The 18,357-nt window shown below is 34.1% G+C and overlaps 1 protein-coding gene across 1 annotated transcript; it reads left to right on the top strand.

The window, feature by feature from the left end:
* The first annotated feature begins 2,114 nt into the window (after positions 1-2,114).
* LOC100263621 (bifunctional nitrilase/nitrile hydratase NIT4B) lies at positions 2,115-13,198 on the top strand. The gene is made up of 6 exons (XM_059741224.1): positions 2,115-2,259; positions 11,072-11,197; positions 11,569-11,736; positions 11,909-12,202; positions 12,317-12,598; positions 12,772-13,198. The coding sequence occupies exons 1-6, from the start codon at positions 2,115-2,117 to the stop codon at positions 12,945-12,947; spliced, it is 1,191 nt and encodes a 396-aa protein (XP_059597207.1). The 3' UTR covers positions 12,948-13,198.
* The last annotated feature ends 5,159 nt before the right edge of the window (positions 13,199-18,357 follow it).

Genomic DNA, 18,357 nt, shown 5'->3' with positions numbered 1-18,357 from the left:
TGGAGTTAAGGCTTATTTTTTATTGGAATGCACTTTCTACTGATTTTTCAGAATGCCTCAACAATCTCTATTCATAAGTTTTTAAAGACCCAAATAGCTCTTGTACACTGAGCAGTGAGAGATCTTTTGTTTCTTCAATCATAGCCACAATTGGGTCAAATTTGCCAGGTAGACTGATTAAAAGTTTCTCAACGATTCTTTTATCACTAATTTCTTCACCATATGACTTCATCTGATTTACTAACTCCATAAATTTGGAAGAAAACTCATTTAGAGTTTCATTCTCCTTCATTTTCATATTTTCCAGCTCTCTTCTTAAAGCTTGAAGCTTTACTGACTGGGTTCTTTTGTCTCCTTGGAACTCCTGTTGAAGGATGTCCCATGCTTCTTTAGCTTTTGAAGCTCTCATAATTCTTGGAAAGATGTTATTACCAACACCTTGTTGAATAAATAAGAGAGCTTTTGCATCCATTTTTTTCAATTCTTTCAACTGATCTTTTTCAACCGGAGGTTCATCAAAACCATTTTCAACCAAATCCCAAACATCTTGAGACAAATAAAGTTTTCATTTTTACGCACCAAAAGTCATAATTTTCTCCTTCAAATAATGGAATAGAAGAAGGTTGAGAACTCATACTTGTAACACTTGTGCTGGCCATTGATCTACCCTTCAAGTCCTTGGTCCGTCTGCTTCAGGATTGAGGGTTTCTAGACAGAATCTGATTGCACAGCAACATCACCAATTCAGCTACATTGTAGGTTCGGATTTTGGTCTTCAGATTAAAAGAAACCCTAGTATCCTCTCTTTCCAAAACAGAGGAAATTTCTTAAAATTCCATACACAAGAGGCATGTTTTAAGAAATAAAAGGGCTTGAAAAGAAGAAGTGGATTAGATCATATTGGAAACAGCAAGGTGGATCGAAGATTAGATTGAGAGGTGGATTCGTGAAATGGGTTGCTCTAATACCAATTATGTTGGCTGCAGTTTCAGCCTAAAACAGAGAAAGGCTATAGAAAGAAAAAATGGAAGAGTGACACCTTGTAACAGACCTGGAACAGAGGAGTTAAGACAGTCCCAAAAAAACAGAGGACCCTATTTCTTTTCACTTTGTATTCTCGGTTCTTCACTTTTTTGTTGTACAGACACCAGAATTTAAACCAGATGCAAAGAGATTTAACTTGTGTAAATCTCTCCACGTGGAAGCATGACAACCACTCAAAACAAAAACAAAAAAGTTGTTTTTACATATATAACCTAACACAGCATAGGCACATTATGTTACACCGTTTCTCTCACTACCTGTTTTCATTCTTCCCATTTCTCCACCACACTTTTTCCCCTATGCATGGTCACTTTCACCATCGTGCTCCTCATTTTCGTCCTGTATTCAACACCACACCCGGCATCGTCATTTTTCTTTTAAGTGTTGGACAGGAAGTAGCAATGATTTTCTGGGCATGTTCGGAATGGATGGTCAAATGGAGAAGTGATTAAATGACATAGTTATGGATGAGTTGGTATCAAAGGAGAAGGATCGGTAACGGCGGGTGCAAATTCTTTTCTTATGCGTCGTGAGAATTTGGTCTCCCGACATGCAGATTCGTTGCACTCATTAAAGAAGAAGCATCGAGACTTGGTGAAGATGAAAGTTAGAATTGGTGAATGATTATCCAAAATTTCATCCAATGAAGGAATGGAGGAAGCGGGTTCTTTCTGTAAAATCGATCACTTAAAGCTGCCTCTTGATTCGCCGTTTCAACTCTATCTTTATAGCCTTGTCGTGGTGAGTGAGAAGACCGAACACAATATGTCAGTGAGGTTCCCCTACAATCTGTCGGACTACAAATACTTCAGGGACAAAGCCAGTGGGGAAATGAACGGAAAGATGTATTCTGCAACTGAGCTTGTTAATGACATCTCGGATTTGAGACTTCGAAAAGTTCGATTTAGGGTTTGTTTGTGAATTCGGAACTCCAAGAAAGAATTTTCAATGGCGTACTCGTTTCCGGAAGAGGTTTTGGAGCATGTCTTTTCTTTCATTCATACCGATAAGGACCGAAACGTGATATCTGTGGTGTGCAAATCGTGGTATGAGGTGGAGCGGTGGAGCCGATGACGGATCTTCATCGAGGAGTCGAGGACTACTACGCTGTGAGCCCTGGGATAGTGATCAGGCGGCTCCCGGAGCTCCGGTCAGTGGCGCTGAAGGGGAAGCCGCATTCTACAGACTTTAATCTGGTGCCGGATGGGTGGGGAGGTAACGTTTATCCGTAGGTCGCTGCCATGGCTATGGTTTACCCAATGTTGGAAGAGTTGAGGTTGAAGAAGATGGTGATGTCAGCATCAGAACTAAGAAGGAGGATTTTGGGACCCAAATGGCTGAATTGCATAGCTTCGGGGGTTGACTTAGGCTGGAAAGGGATGCAGGGGTTCACAAGGAAAGAGACATTCTGAACCATCCGGACCCACAGTAGTCATCTGGGCCATCTCAGTTGTTGGTATCCCATATTCGACCACCAGTGCACAAGATCCTTGCATGGCCACCTTTGATAGGCCATCCTTAAGACACATGTCTCATCTCCTATAGGAAAATACACGCCTTCAAAAATCAATTTTCAAAAAAAAAAAAAATCTTGTTTTTCAAATGGTTTTAATTCTTCAATTTTTCTCTCATGGTTTTAAATAAATCCAATTCTAATAAGTCAATCTCTACCACTTTCCACTGGTCATGCATCTTTTATTTTATTTGTTTATTATTATTATTTTTTTATTTTCATTCTTATTTTTTATTTTTTATTTTTTATTTTCTTTTATTTTATTCATTTATTTATTTTTATTTTTATTTTTATTTTTATTTTTTATTTTATTTTATTTTATTTTATTTTTCTTTTTTTTTTTTCTTGATTTTAAATATTTTCCATTCTTTAATAAAATTGGTCACCACATTTTTTTCCGGTAAACATTTTTCATAAATTCTCCTTGATTTTTAATAGTTTTCTAATTTTCACATTTTTAATAAGCATGAATAATTCTATAATTTCGAATAATGAAATTTACGGAGTTAATCTACACTAAGATAAATCGGGCTTTCGTGGGGCCCAACACATGAGATTTTCCATTGATCGATTGATTGCTATGTTTGATTGGTTTGCCTCACTCTATGACATGCATGCGATTATCCCATATTTGTGCACTAATCTTGTCTCTTATGATAACTCTTGGCTTGCGATTAAGGTACGCTTTGTACCCGATTGTGCTTATTTATTTATTTGTTATCACGCGTGTCTTGCTTTCACACTCTCGATTACTGTATGGTATCCACAATTGATCAATCATTTTCCACACTTGCTTCATTTTATTAGTAGAGATCCATTTTTAGGGACTTAGAAGGGTGTTACAGTTTTTACCGTACCTTCCCAATAAGTAACCTGACCCCCAAGCTCATATTTGGTTTTTCACAGACCATCTTTTCCAAAATAAGGAGTCACACTTAGGGTTTTCTTTCTTATTTTATTTACTCTTTAAAAACAAAACAAAAATAAGTGGCGACTTCAAGTCTTTTTCTAAAAATCGATTTTTCACCAAATAAATAAAAAAAACGAGTTTCACCATCGAGTGGGAACGCATCAAGCAAAATGCGGGGTCCACAACCTTATTTTCCGGTTGTCAAACACATTTTCTTGTTTTTTGTTCTAAGGAAGAAAAAAAGTGAAATAGGATCTAAGTCTTGGGTAAGGATTTTGAGCACTATTGTAACTTGAGCAAAAATTTACTTGCCTACTTTTGTACTTAGGAAATGTGATAACTAATTACGCAAATGAGGTATTGTTTTGATACACCTTTGCTTTTATTATTTTTTAAAATGATACGAATTATGTTTTCAATTGTTATAAATATCAAATATATTTGTTTGGTCTAATTTTTTTCTTGTCTTAAAAAAAAATATGTTTGATAACTACATAACAAGAAGTTAAAAGAAAATAAAAATTCAATGATCTTACATCATTTAAAATTTATACATAAGATATTATTACTATCATTGCTTTGATAGAAATGAGAATAAGATGTGAAAAGAGTCAAGGTCTTAATTTATTTAAAATTTTATTTGCAAAAATTTTGGGAATGAAACAAATTTTTTAAGCTTTTATATTTTTTATTTTTGCTACCAAATTAAATTTGAAAAGTAATTTATGAAACAGTATTTATACCATAGCTGCCTTTGAATCTCTCAAATTTGTGTTCCTTTGTAGAGGCAGTACAAAAGGTTGAGAGTTAGACCTTGTTCTCAGCTATCTACTGGTAGGCGTATCCACAAGGCAATCAGTTTTTTTATGACCTTTTTTTCTTTAAAGTCATATAGACAATTTATCCACAATTAATGAATGTTATCTCTTATTATTTTTTACACATGACTGAAGTAATTTTCAATTTGTACAAGTCATGTAGTTAGTCCACAATCAATGTCTGTAGATAACTTCAAAACTAATTCGAACAGGAGAAAAGCTCATGAATATAGAAAATGGTTGCAGATTTTTCAATAGTTGACATATCAGCATGCCAAGGGATATGCTCCACAACCTGACAGTGAAATAGAATTTTGAGGGCCAGATATAAAATCAGAATCTCGAGATATCTTCCAACTGTATATGTTTTATTATGCGTAAAAAAAATGTCACATAATTCAATTAATTTTATGTTCATATCAATTGGAATTCCGTACGTAATTCACATGCACTTAATAATAAATCAGCATGCTGAGGAATCGTCTCCATGTGGTAGGATACATACAATCGAATACAAAACTAGAATTATGGAATCTTCTCTTCTGAAGTCCCTCTTTGAGAAGTTGAGCAATAGAATATGTTTGAAACCCTTGATGACCTCTTTGATAATCCTAAATGCATTCACTACAAAGCAAAGCTAAACTTAGAATTTGAAAATTAGTAGGCGTTTGGTAAATTAACTTAATAACTTAAAGTGACTTAATAACTTAATTTTAGTTATTAAGTAAAGTATATTTATTAAAAGAACTTAATGATGTAACTTAAAGTTAAAAACAATTTATATCTTCATTTTAAGAAATAAGTCAAAGCTGTCAGAGACTCATATTTCCTCTTCCATGATACCTTCATTCCAACCTTGTCACCCCTGTGGAGATCTTCCCCCATGTGGCAAACCACTACTGGCCCATGTGGTGTTCATCTCAATGTTGTCCGGACGATCATCATCAGACTCGAAGGTCCTAGTCTGGACTATACATGCTACCAACCGGCAGTACTAGGCTCCCTTAAATTGCCAGCGCATTCCGGATGGTTACTCTATCTCTCTGCTGCAGGAAATCATTTTTTTCTAAAAAAAGTATGGGGGATGGGATCTTACCTTGTCTCCACGTTCATATCAGACGACTATCACACACTGCCTCATACCTCCAATAGGTTGAGGTGACAGGCAAACCATCATAACATACCCACAGCAACCCCTGCCAACCGCTTAAATGGTGATGATTACCCTGCCATCCACTGTGCTGCCATCATGACGACAAAAGTCAAGATGTTAACTCAGCACAATAGTGACTCCATCCTAGACACTATAAAAACCCTCTTGGAACCAGAACCTAGGTACGCAATACTAAGGACTTTCTCATCTTCTCTCTCTCTCTATCTCTAAGGGTTCCTGCCCACTTCAAAGTCTGACTTAGGTTTTGGAGAGTGTGTCCAGACATCTTTGTGCAGGGAAGGTGAAAGCCCAGTCTCCAACTTTTGGACAGAACCTTTTTGCTGCCACGACCAAGGGATTCCATCTTCAGTTGACCTAGCATCAACAACCCCCACTTAGGGCTTACACATTATCTACTATTCCCTTACTTTAGGTATCTGTATCATGGAACCTACATTTCCTTCCCCCGATGAATCCATACCAACCCTTTCTTCCCTACTTGAATTTCCACACCATTTTCTCTTTACTTACTTGAGCCATTTATATCATTGGACACACCCTTACTTCAGGCTTTTATACTAGTCCCTCCATCACATACCACCTTAGCAATCATTGTGCCTATTACAAAATCTATAGTACCTCCACCTCTGCTTGAGAGGACATCTTATGCCATACAACTAGATCCCTTAGAAAAATAAGTGCATTCTTTAGAAAAAATTAAATACATTTGTTATAAAATTAAGTATATCCTTCAAAAAAGAAAGTACATCATTAAGAAAAATAAATACATTCCTCTAAAAAAATAAATGCATTGTACATCATTCAAAAAAAATTAAAAGCTTAAGCAAGAAAAAGCCAAAAGTACACTCAAGTTAAAATTAAAAGCAAAAAGCTACAACTACAAGAAAGCATAGATCACTAAGTTCCCTATCCCTAGATCTCGTTAAGTGCATGCAAACTTTCCTAGGCTTATCTAGACCCTAGCAATGAAAAAAAAATCACCTTTAAAATAGAAATTAGATCTAAATCTATAGATTAGAAGTATTTACCAAGATCTAGATATTCCCAAATCAAATTTTTGCAGTCAAGGAGGTTATCAAATGTGTAGGGGTCATCGAAAATCTTGCAAACCTATTGGTTTTCTATTTGATGGCTCATCATTAAAGCTACGAACTCAAATGTTAGATATTTAGAAGAGTGGGGACTAGATTCTCTCTAGACACGTGGGAGAGAATGGAAAAAGTAAAAGTCTAAGAGTTTGATGCCCTAAAAGAATGAGCAAACCCTAGCTACCTTAAAAAAGAAGGGACATAAGCCTACCCTTCTTTTATGCTAGGGTCTATCTGTGAAAGGAGAGATTGGGTGGAAAATTGTTCAATAAATGACTTTTAAAACATCTTTGATGTCTTTTAGGGATTGGATTTAATTTAGAAACATTCAAATCATAGGTATGAGTTCTAATCTATAAATCTAGTACATTTTATGGATTTTATATCCATATTTTTCCATTGCATTAGATCTAGAGAAGCGTAAGGATAGTTGCATGCACCCTATATGATCCTGGGTCATGAAATGGAGTAATTCAAAGTTTCCAATAAATTTGGTGAATTGTACTTTTAGACTAAGTTAATTGATTAATCTAAGCCCTCAATTAAGAACCTTTTTAGGTTATAATAAGTTACCCAAACCCAAGGCAAGCTTAAGTTACTCATAAAACCCAATGGGCTTTAAATAGTTATTTATAAGCTTCCTTGTGAACTTTAGTGACTTGAGCCCAAATTGGGCTTAGGTTACCTGGTTTAGCTCACTTAGGTCCTAATTAATTAATTAGCCCTATTAGAATCCAATTAATAAATTATGCCAATCTAGAAAGTCTATTCACAAGATCTAGTCCAACCTTGTATTTTTATTAAATTCCCCCTTATGCACACTTGTTAACTACAAACCTAAAATCCCTCAAACAAATGTGACACCAGATTGAGCAGGGACCATTGGAACCTATAGGAAAATACTATCTCACTTTGAATCCAATTCTAAGGTTAACTTAACACCCTACTAAAGAGAGTCAACTACACTCTAATATGCTATATAATTACAACAAGGCAAAGTTTAGGTCTATGACCTACTATCCACTGCATGTAGACTCCCCATGAACCGGTGTTTGTAATATAACAAGGTAATGATGCCAACCTTTCAAAATTATCTCTCCAATCCTTGAGTTACAAATCCTCCTATTAAGTGATCAATTGACATATTCTAGCTTACAAAGAGCATATGTCAAATTCTACTAAGGGATTGTTATGGTTGTAGTCATCTTAATCACATGTCTTTAGGATCACCCAAGAGACACGTTGTCTTAATCTCATAAGATATTATGGTATCTCTATTAAGAATACTTGTTGCCACCAATCTTCATCAACCGTGACCCAATTTGTAAGGAATACATGACCACACAAGGATCTCACCCATAGATCAAAGTTTCCTATTGATTTCAGCACAAACTCAATATCCTCTCAAGGTTGAGAGTTTATACAATATAGTATCATGGTAAATCATGACTACCCAACAATTAATGTCATAATTCATCATAGGTCATGTCCAATGTGTAACCATACACATTGTTTCACTCATCATGGGAAAGTCATCTCGGTGACTAAGACAAGTCATCTTTCCAATTAGGAGGTAGTACACTATAGTCTCTACTAAATTGCTTAAATCCATGAACCCACTATAAACTACTTATCACCTTGCAAAGAACCCATGACTTGGATTTTTTGTTCAACTCCTAATACACCTAAGTCATGTACAATGCAAGTGATATGGACGCAAATACTTTGATAACCAATTAATGCCAATGGGATAATATAAGGGAACTAGAATAGTAAATAAATATATTTATTAATGAAACTAAATCTATTACATCATGTCATGATTTATAAGGTTTTATCCCAACAAACTCTTATGCATTCATGCATACTTGCCAAAATGCCTTTTTGCACATAAGTGAATCATGAGTCAATCCAACCCTCACAAACCATGTCATTGAGATAAATGAACTTGAGCGAGGACTGCTAAGACCCATAAGATAGTATTGGCTCCTTTATAATCCAATTTTAAAGTTGGCTCAACATCTTACTATAGAAAGTCAATTACATTTCAATGCCCTATGTGTATTACAACAAGACACAAAATGCTTAACTTCATGACCTGCTATCTATTGCATATAGTCTCCCCATGAATTGGTGTTTATAATCTAATAAGGTGAAAGTTATTTGCCTTTCAATATTACCTATACCATCCTTGAGTTACATATTCTCTTATTATATGATCAACTAACATACTCTAACTCACAAAAGCATATATCAAACTTCATTTAAAGAATTAATGCAACCATAGACTTCATGATTACATGTCCTTATTATCACCCAACACTATCTCAAATTCCATGAGATATCATGATGTCTCTATTGAAAATACTTATTACTACCGACTTCTATCTACTATGTCCCAATTCGTAAGGAATATATAATCACTTTATGATCTCACCCATAGGTTAAATAATTACAAACTTTGGCACAAGTTCAATATTCTCTCAAGGTTGAGAAAACAATACAATATAACAACTTAGTGAAGTTATGACTATCCAACAAGTTTACATCATAACTCATCATACTAGTGTACTCACCATGAGAACTCTATCTCGATAGTCAAGATCAATCATTCCTCTAATGAAGAGATAGTGAACTACAACATCAAATGGATTGCTTAAGTTCACAAAGCAGTTGTGAACAAATCATTCACTTGCAAGGAACCTATAACTTGGATCTTTCATGCAATTTTTAATGCACCCAAGTTATGTATAGTGCAAGAAATGTCAGGCTAGAATACTCATAAGGTAAAATGAATGAAATAAAGATTAATAAAAGTGAAATCAAAATACCATTAAATAAATAATAAACTTCATATTTATTACATCATAACATCCTTTTAAGAGCTAATATCATAACAAAAACCAATATCATTGACTATGATTTTGACACAAAATAATAAAAATTAAAAATAATATGATAAAAATATATTTATTTTATTTTATTTATATATGATAAGAATTTGCAAAATAAATACACATTTTATTTAGGATTCATACAAAAAATCTTTGGTTAATGGAAATCCTATATCCTAGCCTCTAAAAAATAAAACATAATTTTTTAATCTAAACCCTAAAGTATCAAATATATTACTATAATTAATATTTTAAACTATTTATGTATTATTTGTAGGATAAAATTTTATTTTCTCTCCATTCCATACTTATATTTATGTTTAATTTGTTCTCATTAGTTATTGATCATATATTATAATTTTATGTTAATGTTTCAAAAAAATGACTAAGTTAATAAATATGAAAATATTAAAAGAATGAAAAGAAATATGAAAGTGTATTCACTTCAGCGTATATAAATAAAAAAATGTCAAAGTTAGGATATCAAAGACATGATATGGAAAGGATATCAAAGACATTATATGGAGAAAGTGATGAAGAGGAGAAAAAAAAAAAGTGGGAGAGCTATCAAATAGATCAAATGATGACTTGTCATATTAAAGATTTTAAAAGGGATAACTATAGAATTCTCATTTTGGTTGTTATTAAAATACATATTTGAAGAATAAATTTATTTATTATGTGTTTGGGGTGAAATATGAAAATTAGAATTCCTAAAAAATATATTTGCTTGAATCAACGTGAGGGTAAGCATAGTTCTTCCTTTTTATTTTTCTACCATAGCTGCCTTTGAACCCAAACACATTACCCACAATGAAAGTAAACATGTTAGTAACGTTTAGGTTCTGCCTCAATGGGAAAATAAAATGGAGCACCTAACAACGCATCTTCACAGACCAAGAACTATGAGATCACCCCTTTCATTCTGGGGTGACGGAATCACTCATTAATTTTTGGTAGGGACCAATACATAAGGTCAGACCCAGTTTTTAGCTATATGCTGGGTTTTATAGATATATAGTACACGTCATGGATGGAATCCATGCATGTGGGCGGCTCCCTCTTTTCGTTCAAAGATGATCATCTTGAATTGGCTGAGGTTTTCTTACAAGGCACAAAAAGACTTCTTTTGGGCGTCTAAAACTATAACACTATGTACGACTCAGTCGTTTTTGTAAAAAAAAATGACAAATATCTTGTGCTTTTAATGACTATTCTTTTTTTCTTTTATGGCTGAGGTCATAAAAGGCCTCAGCTTTAACACTAAAGACAATTTATCTTTGTGCATTATATATATAAAAGAAATGAAAATAAAAGCCTAATAATTTGGGTATGTGTGTTAATTGGTTGAGGCCTTTTTCTAAGGCAAAAAAGACTTGTTTTGTTTGTCTAAAACTATCAAACCATGAATTGAATTTTATCTTAAATTACTTTTCACAGATGACAGTCATTTTCAATTTGTACAAGTCATGTCGCTGGTCCACAATGTCTGCGGATAACTTAAAAATTTGTGATGAGGAGAAAAGCTCATAATGAATATAGAAAACCAAGGCAGACTTTTCACAGCCTCTTCGTCTCGTTCAAGTAATGGCAGAGGAACCTCATGTTCATGGGCAATATATATACTGAACTTTGTGTAAGGCATCCTCAAACAAAAGGGAAACGAAAAAGCATACGATTTCTGCAATGTCTTCAACTGTCAGAGCCACCGTTGTTCAAGCTTCTAGTATCTTTTATGATACTCCTGCCACTCTAGGTAACGTACCATTAATTTCAATTGTGCAACTTGTGTAATGGAATATGTGATCTAATTGGTTTCTCAGAGACTGAAAAAAAGAAAAGGATGATTGAACCCTGATCATATTTTCAGCTGCCAATCAAGGAATTACTGCTTTTACAATTATTTTGATGAGTTGGGTTGAGGTGGTTTCTCTTTTCTTAGTTACAAAACAGCTGAAAATATGAGAGTTTCAAGTTTCATCTAGGTCTGTTTTTCCTTGAGTTTTCTCAGCAACCAAAAAGTCATTCGGGATCTCTTAAAGTTAATTTTCATTCTCTCCATTCAACCAATTAATTTACTTTCTAAGTCGTGGATTATTAATTCTTGCAATGTGATTTTGAGAGCAGATAAGGCTGAGAGGTTTTTGAAAGAAGCAGCTGCACTAGGATCCCAACTGGTTGTGTTTCCTGAAGCATTTATCGGTGGGTATCCCCGGGGATACAACTTCGCCGACCAGTCGCCAAGAGGGAAAGAAAGTTTCCGCAAGTACCATGCTTCTGCCATTAATGTGCCGGGTCAGTTATCTCTCTCTTTCTCCCTTAAATAGCTAAAGAACTGAACCACTTAATTAGTTATTGAAACAAGACACGTTTGATGAATGAACCAAGAAAAAAATTATACTTATGCTTTGTGATGAACCATCAGCTTACATGTTTCATCTTTGATCTCATATTAATGTATTTTCAGGACCTGAAGTGGATAGATTGGCATCAATGGCTGCGAAATACAAAGTCTACTTAGTGACAGGTGTTGTTGAGAGAGATGGATACACATTGTATTGCACAGTTCTCTTCTTTGATCCTGAAGGTAATTACCTTGGAAAACATAGGAAACTCATGCCAACATATTGGGAGCGGCTCTTCTGGGGTTTCGGAGATTGCTCTACAACTCCAGTTTATGACACTCCATATGGAAAACTTGGTTCGGTCATTTGTTGGGAAAATAGAATGCCACTTTTCAGGACAGCAATGTATGGCAAAGGTATGTCTTTTACCATTTCTTTTTCTTCACTAACTAATATGATTTGGCTTGAAATACATTATGGCTTTGATATGGGATTGATTGATCACAAAATACGAATGTACATCTATATAGGTATTGAGATATATTGTGCTCCTACTGCCGATTCCGGGGATACATGGGTAGCTACAATGAGACACGTCGCTATTGAGGGTGGATGCTATGTTCTTTCACCCATCCAGTTCTGTCGGAGGAAAGATTACCCACCTCCACCTGAGTATCTTTACAGTCCTACAGAAGAAGATGTCACTCCAGATTCTATTGTTTGGGCTGGAGGTAGTGTCATCATTTCGCCCCATGGCGAAATTCTAGCAGGACCGAATTATGAAGGAGAAGGCCTCTTCACAGCTGATCTTGGTATGGCCCTAAGTTCTCCAATTATATATCCAAATATTTCAGTATGCAGATAAGGCAAATGAGTCGATTCTTTAGGTTTAAGAGGACTGCAAACTTAGTTTTATCGAAGGCTTGATATTCTATGATATTTATCATGGACTGATGAAATATTTTTATGATCACTTGATATGTAGATGTTCGTGGAGAGATTCCTAAAGCAAAGTTCCAGTTCGATGTGGTAGGACATTATTCGAGAGCTGATGTGCTAAGCCTCACTGTGAACAATCGTCCACTGCTTCCTGTTACTTTCACATCCTCACCATCTAAAATCAAAGACAATGAGGAGATGGATGAATGCAAAGATATATAAAAGATGGCCTATTTAGGAGACTGTTAGCCTAGCTAAGGTCGTCCTTCAATAATTTGTATGATTTTCCAATAAGTCCACATGTGCGTTTGGAGACTGCACTTCATTATAAATAAATGCTTGGTTTGAGTGTAAAATCATCCTTTTATTTCTTTTTTTCTTTTTTTTTTTGTCTCAAGTATTAATAAAATTGTATTTTTCACTTATTGTTTGGTATAATAGTGCATCTTACCCATTGGCTGAGGCCTCCTCTATGATAGCTTTTCTCATTTAGCCTTTGATAGAAGTTGAAACTAAAGTTTAATTCATGATTATGAAAGGGCGCTCTTATTATTTTAAAGATTTCATAAAAGCATGACATGATGTAATAAATTTAAAATTTTATTATTTATTAATTAACTTTTAGTTCACTTTTGTTTATCCCAATCCTATACATTATACCTTGTAAGCATTTTGATATACATATCTTGTATTGTACATGACTTGAGTGCATTAGGAGTTGCAAAAAAAATTTAAGTAATGGATTCATTGTAAGTAGATGACTTGTTCACAACCAATTCATAGGCTTAGGTAACCCTTTAGAGGTTATAGTACGCTACTTCATAATTAGAGGAATGGGTGGTCTTGGTTATAAGGATGGGTTTTCCATGGTGAGTATACTAGTGTGTATGGTTACACATTAGACAAGACTTATGGTGAATCATGACATAAAGGTATCAAATAGTCATGATTTCACCAAGTTGCTTCATTGTTTTATCTCTTAACCTTGAGAGAATATAGATTTTGTGTTAAAGTTAGTAGTGACTTTGACCTACTAATGAAATCGTAAGCTAATCATATGTTCCTTATGGATTGGTTCACTATTGATGCAAGTCTGTAACAATGAGTATTTGTAATAGAAGTACCATGAAATCTAATAGGATTGAGACAGAGTGTCCCCTTAAGTGATCTTAAGGAGGTATGTTCATGTAAACTATGGTCATAGTAGTTTCTTAAATGGAACTTAACATAGACTCTTGGAGAGTTAAGATATATCAATTAAATACATAATAAGAGGATTTGTAATTCAAAGATAGTAGAAGTAGTCTTGAAAGGTTGATAGTTTTCACCTTATTAGACTACAAACACCAGTTCATAGGGAGACTGAATGCAATGGATAATAAGTCATGGGCTCGACCACTTAGCATCTCATTGTTATTTACATAAGGTATTATAGTGCAATTGATTCTCTATAGTGGAATGTTAAATCAACTTCAAAATTAGATTTTGGGATAGCTAGTACTGTCCTATAGGTCTCAATGGTCTCCACCTAAGCTCATATACCTTGATGACACAACTCTTAGTTCACTTTTGCGTATAAGGGTGTTTTGGTAATTATGCAAGGTTGCATAGGGGTAAGTGAACAAAGTCTCCAGATTTAGCTAATTAATTAATTAGATAACTATGTTAGGTTAATTAATCAATTAAGACTCATTTTGAGCTAAATTAAATGATTCAAGCCTTTAGTACGCTTAAGTCACTTACACCCAATTAGGGAACCCTATAAATACCCCTTAAATGATAAGGTTTTTATTACTTTTTTGAAGTGAGCCATCTTTCACTATTCAAAGAGAGAGAGAACCATAGCCTTTTTAGTCTTCCTTCCTTCTCACCAATTAAGATCTAAAATCAAGGAAAAGTCATCTGGTGGAAGATCTTGGGTGTTCAAGACCTCTGACAACTTCGATCTTCTCCTTTACTACGTGAATTAGATTTGGGAACATCCAAATGTAATGTAATGTTTTCTAATGCAAATTCTAAATCTTGTTATTATTTTAAAACACGATTTTTCCATTGTTCATACGATTTAGAAAAACTTAGAAAGAATCGCATGTACCTAGCCTAATCATAGGATAAGGAACAAAGAGATTCGGGATTCCCTACAATAACATGATACAAATCTTAGCTTGGTCACTTCATATATACTTAATATATGTTTATTACCATATTTATTGGTCAAACACCAATTTAAGATCTCACATTCAAATATTTTGATGAATCATTTCTACTAGGTTGGCTAAGGTGACATTTCAAGATTTTAATTTATGTTGTTCACTATGTTGATGACAAAATAATTATCATCTCATCATCATACTCCTCATTTAGGCTCCAAAATAATTATACTAGATCAATGTTAGCTTGATGTCATCCAATTAATTTATTCAACCATAGTATTATTCATGTGTTTTGTCTCTATGTTGTGTGTGTAGTTGTATCAATTGTCTACTTGTTTTGACTCTACCTCCCCTTAAGCAACAATATCTTGAATGTAGTAGAATCAATTGTCTATAAGTGTTTTGTCCTACAATGTGACTAATTGGATCCTTGCTATACAATAGAGTAGCAACACCATCAATGCTTAGATCTTGATAAACTTATTAGCTCAAGTCGTGACTCTAAGTGTTAAAGTATATCATCAAATAAACAACTTCCCATACATCCCTTGAACAAGCAACACACTCCTACTCCATAGTAGATAATGTAATGCAAGACTACTTATTACACTAGGACATAGTTAAACAATCTACTAAAAGCATATTATTAAAAAGTAAATAATAAAATACCAAATATATTACCCCAAGTAAAAAGATTAAGTTTATATATTAAAAATTCAAATGGAAAAGATCCATCAAAATCAATGACTTAATTATCCAAATGGTATCACTGCCATAAAAACCTTACTAAGGTAGACACGTCATAAGGAAAAAATGGAATCTATTTAAGTTATTAATTCCTTTTTTGCTTTAGGGTTTTGGGTGTTCTTTTCTCTCTCACTCACTAAAATTCAACGCAGCCTTCTAATCATCTCTTCCCAAAGATCAACACCATCATCAGATCTACTAAGAAAGAAGTCATTCCTCTCAAGATGTGAACATCGCCAAAAGGTAGACTGTTCGCCCCAATCTTTCTAAGGTACAGGGGTTTTCCTATAATTTTAAAAATATTTTTAAGGTTTCTTTAAATTAAACCTACAATTGGCATCCTATTTCCTCTTTTCAAGTACAAAATTTAGTGCTTACAAGTTTGTTTTCTCCGATTCTTTTTTTTTTTTTTTTGTATAATTTTGATTTAGGCTTGTTTCATCAAATTATAAAGCTCAATGGCGTGAGTGAAGTCGGAAAAAGGTATAATCATAAATTTTGCTGGTTGGCTTGTAAATTTTCTTTTAAAAGCAATAATTGTATAATAATATATTACATTGTTTAGCGAAATGATAATTAGGACTTTGACCTTCACTTTGGTAGCAAACTAGTTTCCACCATTGAAAAAAATGTTTGATAATCGATAACACTTTTAAGAAAATTTAATATTCAAGAAAAGGAGTATTAGAGTAATTTTAGGTCTCCAATTTCTTGCAAAAAGCTTATTATTGATGAACTCGCCAATAGATAAGGTGCTTACCTCAAACATAAGGCCACATAAATATGTGATGTGATGCCTTCTTCTAGGGAGACTTGAGCCTCTAGGAATATTGTACCTCAGTTTATATTCAAACTTTCAAGTTATAATCATTTTGTACACTTTTGAGTGCTAGATTGTTGAAAATTGACTAATTTAAATTCCTTAAATGTTTATATCGACATTTCCAAATTGATATATTGCATATATATCATCAATCTTGGAATATATTCATTGGATTATTAACATATTTATCTAAAATTGACAACCACCAAGGTCCAAGCCAAAGCCAATAGCCAAGAAACATTGACTAACTTGTTTTTTGCCTGTGCAGTAGGAGCGCCTAGAGTAGCTGCTACTGTTCATCTTGAGGGTGTCTAAGATCTGGGCATCTGCCTATCAACATTGGCCCTAGGCCTACAATTGGAACTCCTCCAGACATGGCCCTAAGGTAAGCAAGATTATATAAAGTTTCTTAATTTACTGTTGGATCTCATCTGGTGATATTTCATAACTCTTTTAATATTGTTGTTTTCTTGGTTTGTTTCATTTGATTGCCTTACAATTTTTTCAGTTCTTGATATGTAACTTGATCAGGGGAAGTATTGAAGAAAAGTAATGTTACAGAAATGTAATATGATTTATGTACGTATAGTAGTGATTAGTATCTTAGTGTCTTAATTAATTTGATTGTAAATTAGATTTCATTACCTTTGGTAAATTAAGTAGATTACATATAATTCATTTTCAGTCTATGATCCATTCACAAACTATGAGATGGAGATCAGTATTTTTCAGAGTCTGCTTAATTTGATGTGACTTAATTTGAAATAGGAAAAGTTGGTTCTCATTTTACTGATATAGTCGTATCAGCGGATGAAAACACACTTTTCCCATCTAGTAATCATGGTTATTTCATAAACTTATATGTACAAAAAATTATGTCATATGCTGAATTTCTTTGGGCCAAAAACGCTCATGGGTTTCGAGATTATTTATTGAATCCTTCCAATAACTACATGAGCCTCATGGAGAAGGAGATGAGTATGGAAACTGCCTCTGGACACTGAGAACAGTGGTGGTCACTTGTACATGATTCTTGAAGGAAATCTTAGTAAGTGTACTAGTACATGGCCATTTGGATCAGCCATTGCCATGCATTCTGGATAGCGGGATTTTGATTGACAGCTTTGACCACAGTATTTGTTTATTTTTGTGCTGTAGAGAGCTGTACTCAAAGAGAAACCATACATTTACATTCTTTTAGGAAAAATAAATATCTGTCATGATTGAAGTTGATTAACTTCAAATTTTTCGAAGCCAACTGTTTGTAATGATCTAATGAAGAAGATGACTGATCCAATCTATCAGTAGTTTTCTTTCTTCCCTTTTACACTTCTACTGATCATTAGTTGTTTTTCTGGACATTTTTTCTACAGACCATGGTGAAAGACAACAGCTAGAAAAGCAAGCATTGTTCTGTCCACATAGACAAGGAAGGAATTGTCTACGCCAAGACCTAAAGATTGGGAGCAATCGTGGTATGAGGGACCTAGAGATTTACTTGATTTTGAATAAACAACCAAGTTTTCCTGCTGCAACTGTTCGGTTGTATCATCTTTGTGGCTTGGTGATTGAACACTACATTTATGCCAACTGACATTATATATGAACAATCTGTTTGCTAACTTCGTGTTTTGAAGAATCAGACACAACTGGTAAGAATTTCATTACAGCATTTCTTGAAGAAGAAGATGATTGTCTGATTGCAAATAATTTCACTGCTTGCTCTGAAGCAATTACTACTCTTGGTCTTCATGACAAGTTGGAACGTTGCTCTTGATTTGACTTTGACTCTGTTGCTTGATCCTAGAATCTTGATCAAACAGGGCTCCTCCTAAGTAGAGATCTTAAATCGGAGGGCGTCATTCTTGTTGACAGCGAATATACTTGACCTTATAAATTGGTTCCCAAT

Source organism: Vitis vinifera, chromosome 2 (genome assembly GCF_030704535.1).
Source record: "Vitis vinifera cultivar Pinot Noir 40024 chromosome 2, ASM3070453v1".
In the NCBI taxonomy this organism is placed as follows: Eukaryota; Viridiplantae; Streptophyta; class Magnoliopsida; order Vitales; family Vitaceae; genus Vitis; species Vitis vinifera.
The sequence above is the reverse complement of the archived record's forward strand: the minus strand, read 5'-3'. Positions and strand labels throughout refer to the sequence as shown.

What these genes read in the sequence shown, in the direction of transcription:
- LOC100263621 (XM_059741224.1), top strand. Translation starts at nt 2,115, where the DNA reads ATGACGGATCTTCATCGAGGAGTCGAGGACTACTACGCTGTGAGCCCT. An exon ending in GACAGCAATGTATGGCAAAG is followed by an intron (nt 12,203 to 12,316) that starts GTATGTCTTTTA and finishes ACATCTATATAG; the next exon opens with GTATTGAGATATATTGTGCT. An exon ending in CCTCTTCACAGCTGATCTTG is followed by an intron (nt 12,599 to 12,771) that starts GTATGGCCCTAA and finishes CTTGATATGTAG; the next exon opens with ATGTTCGTGGAGAGATTCCT.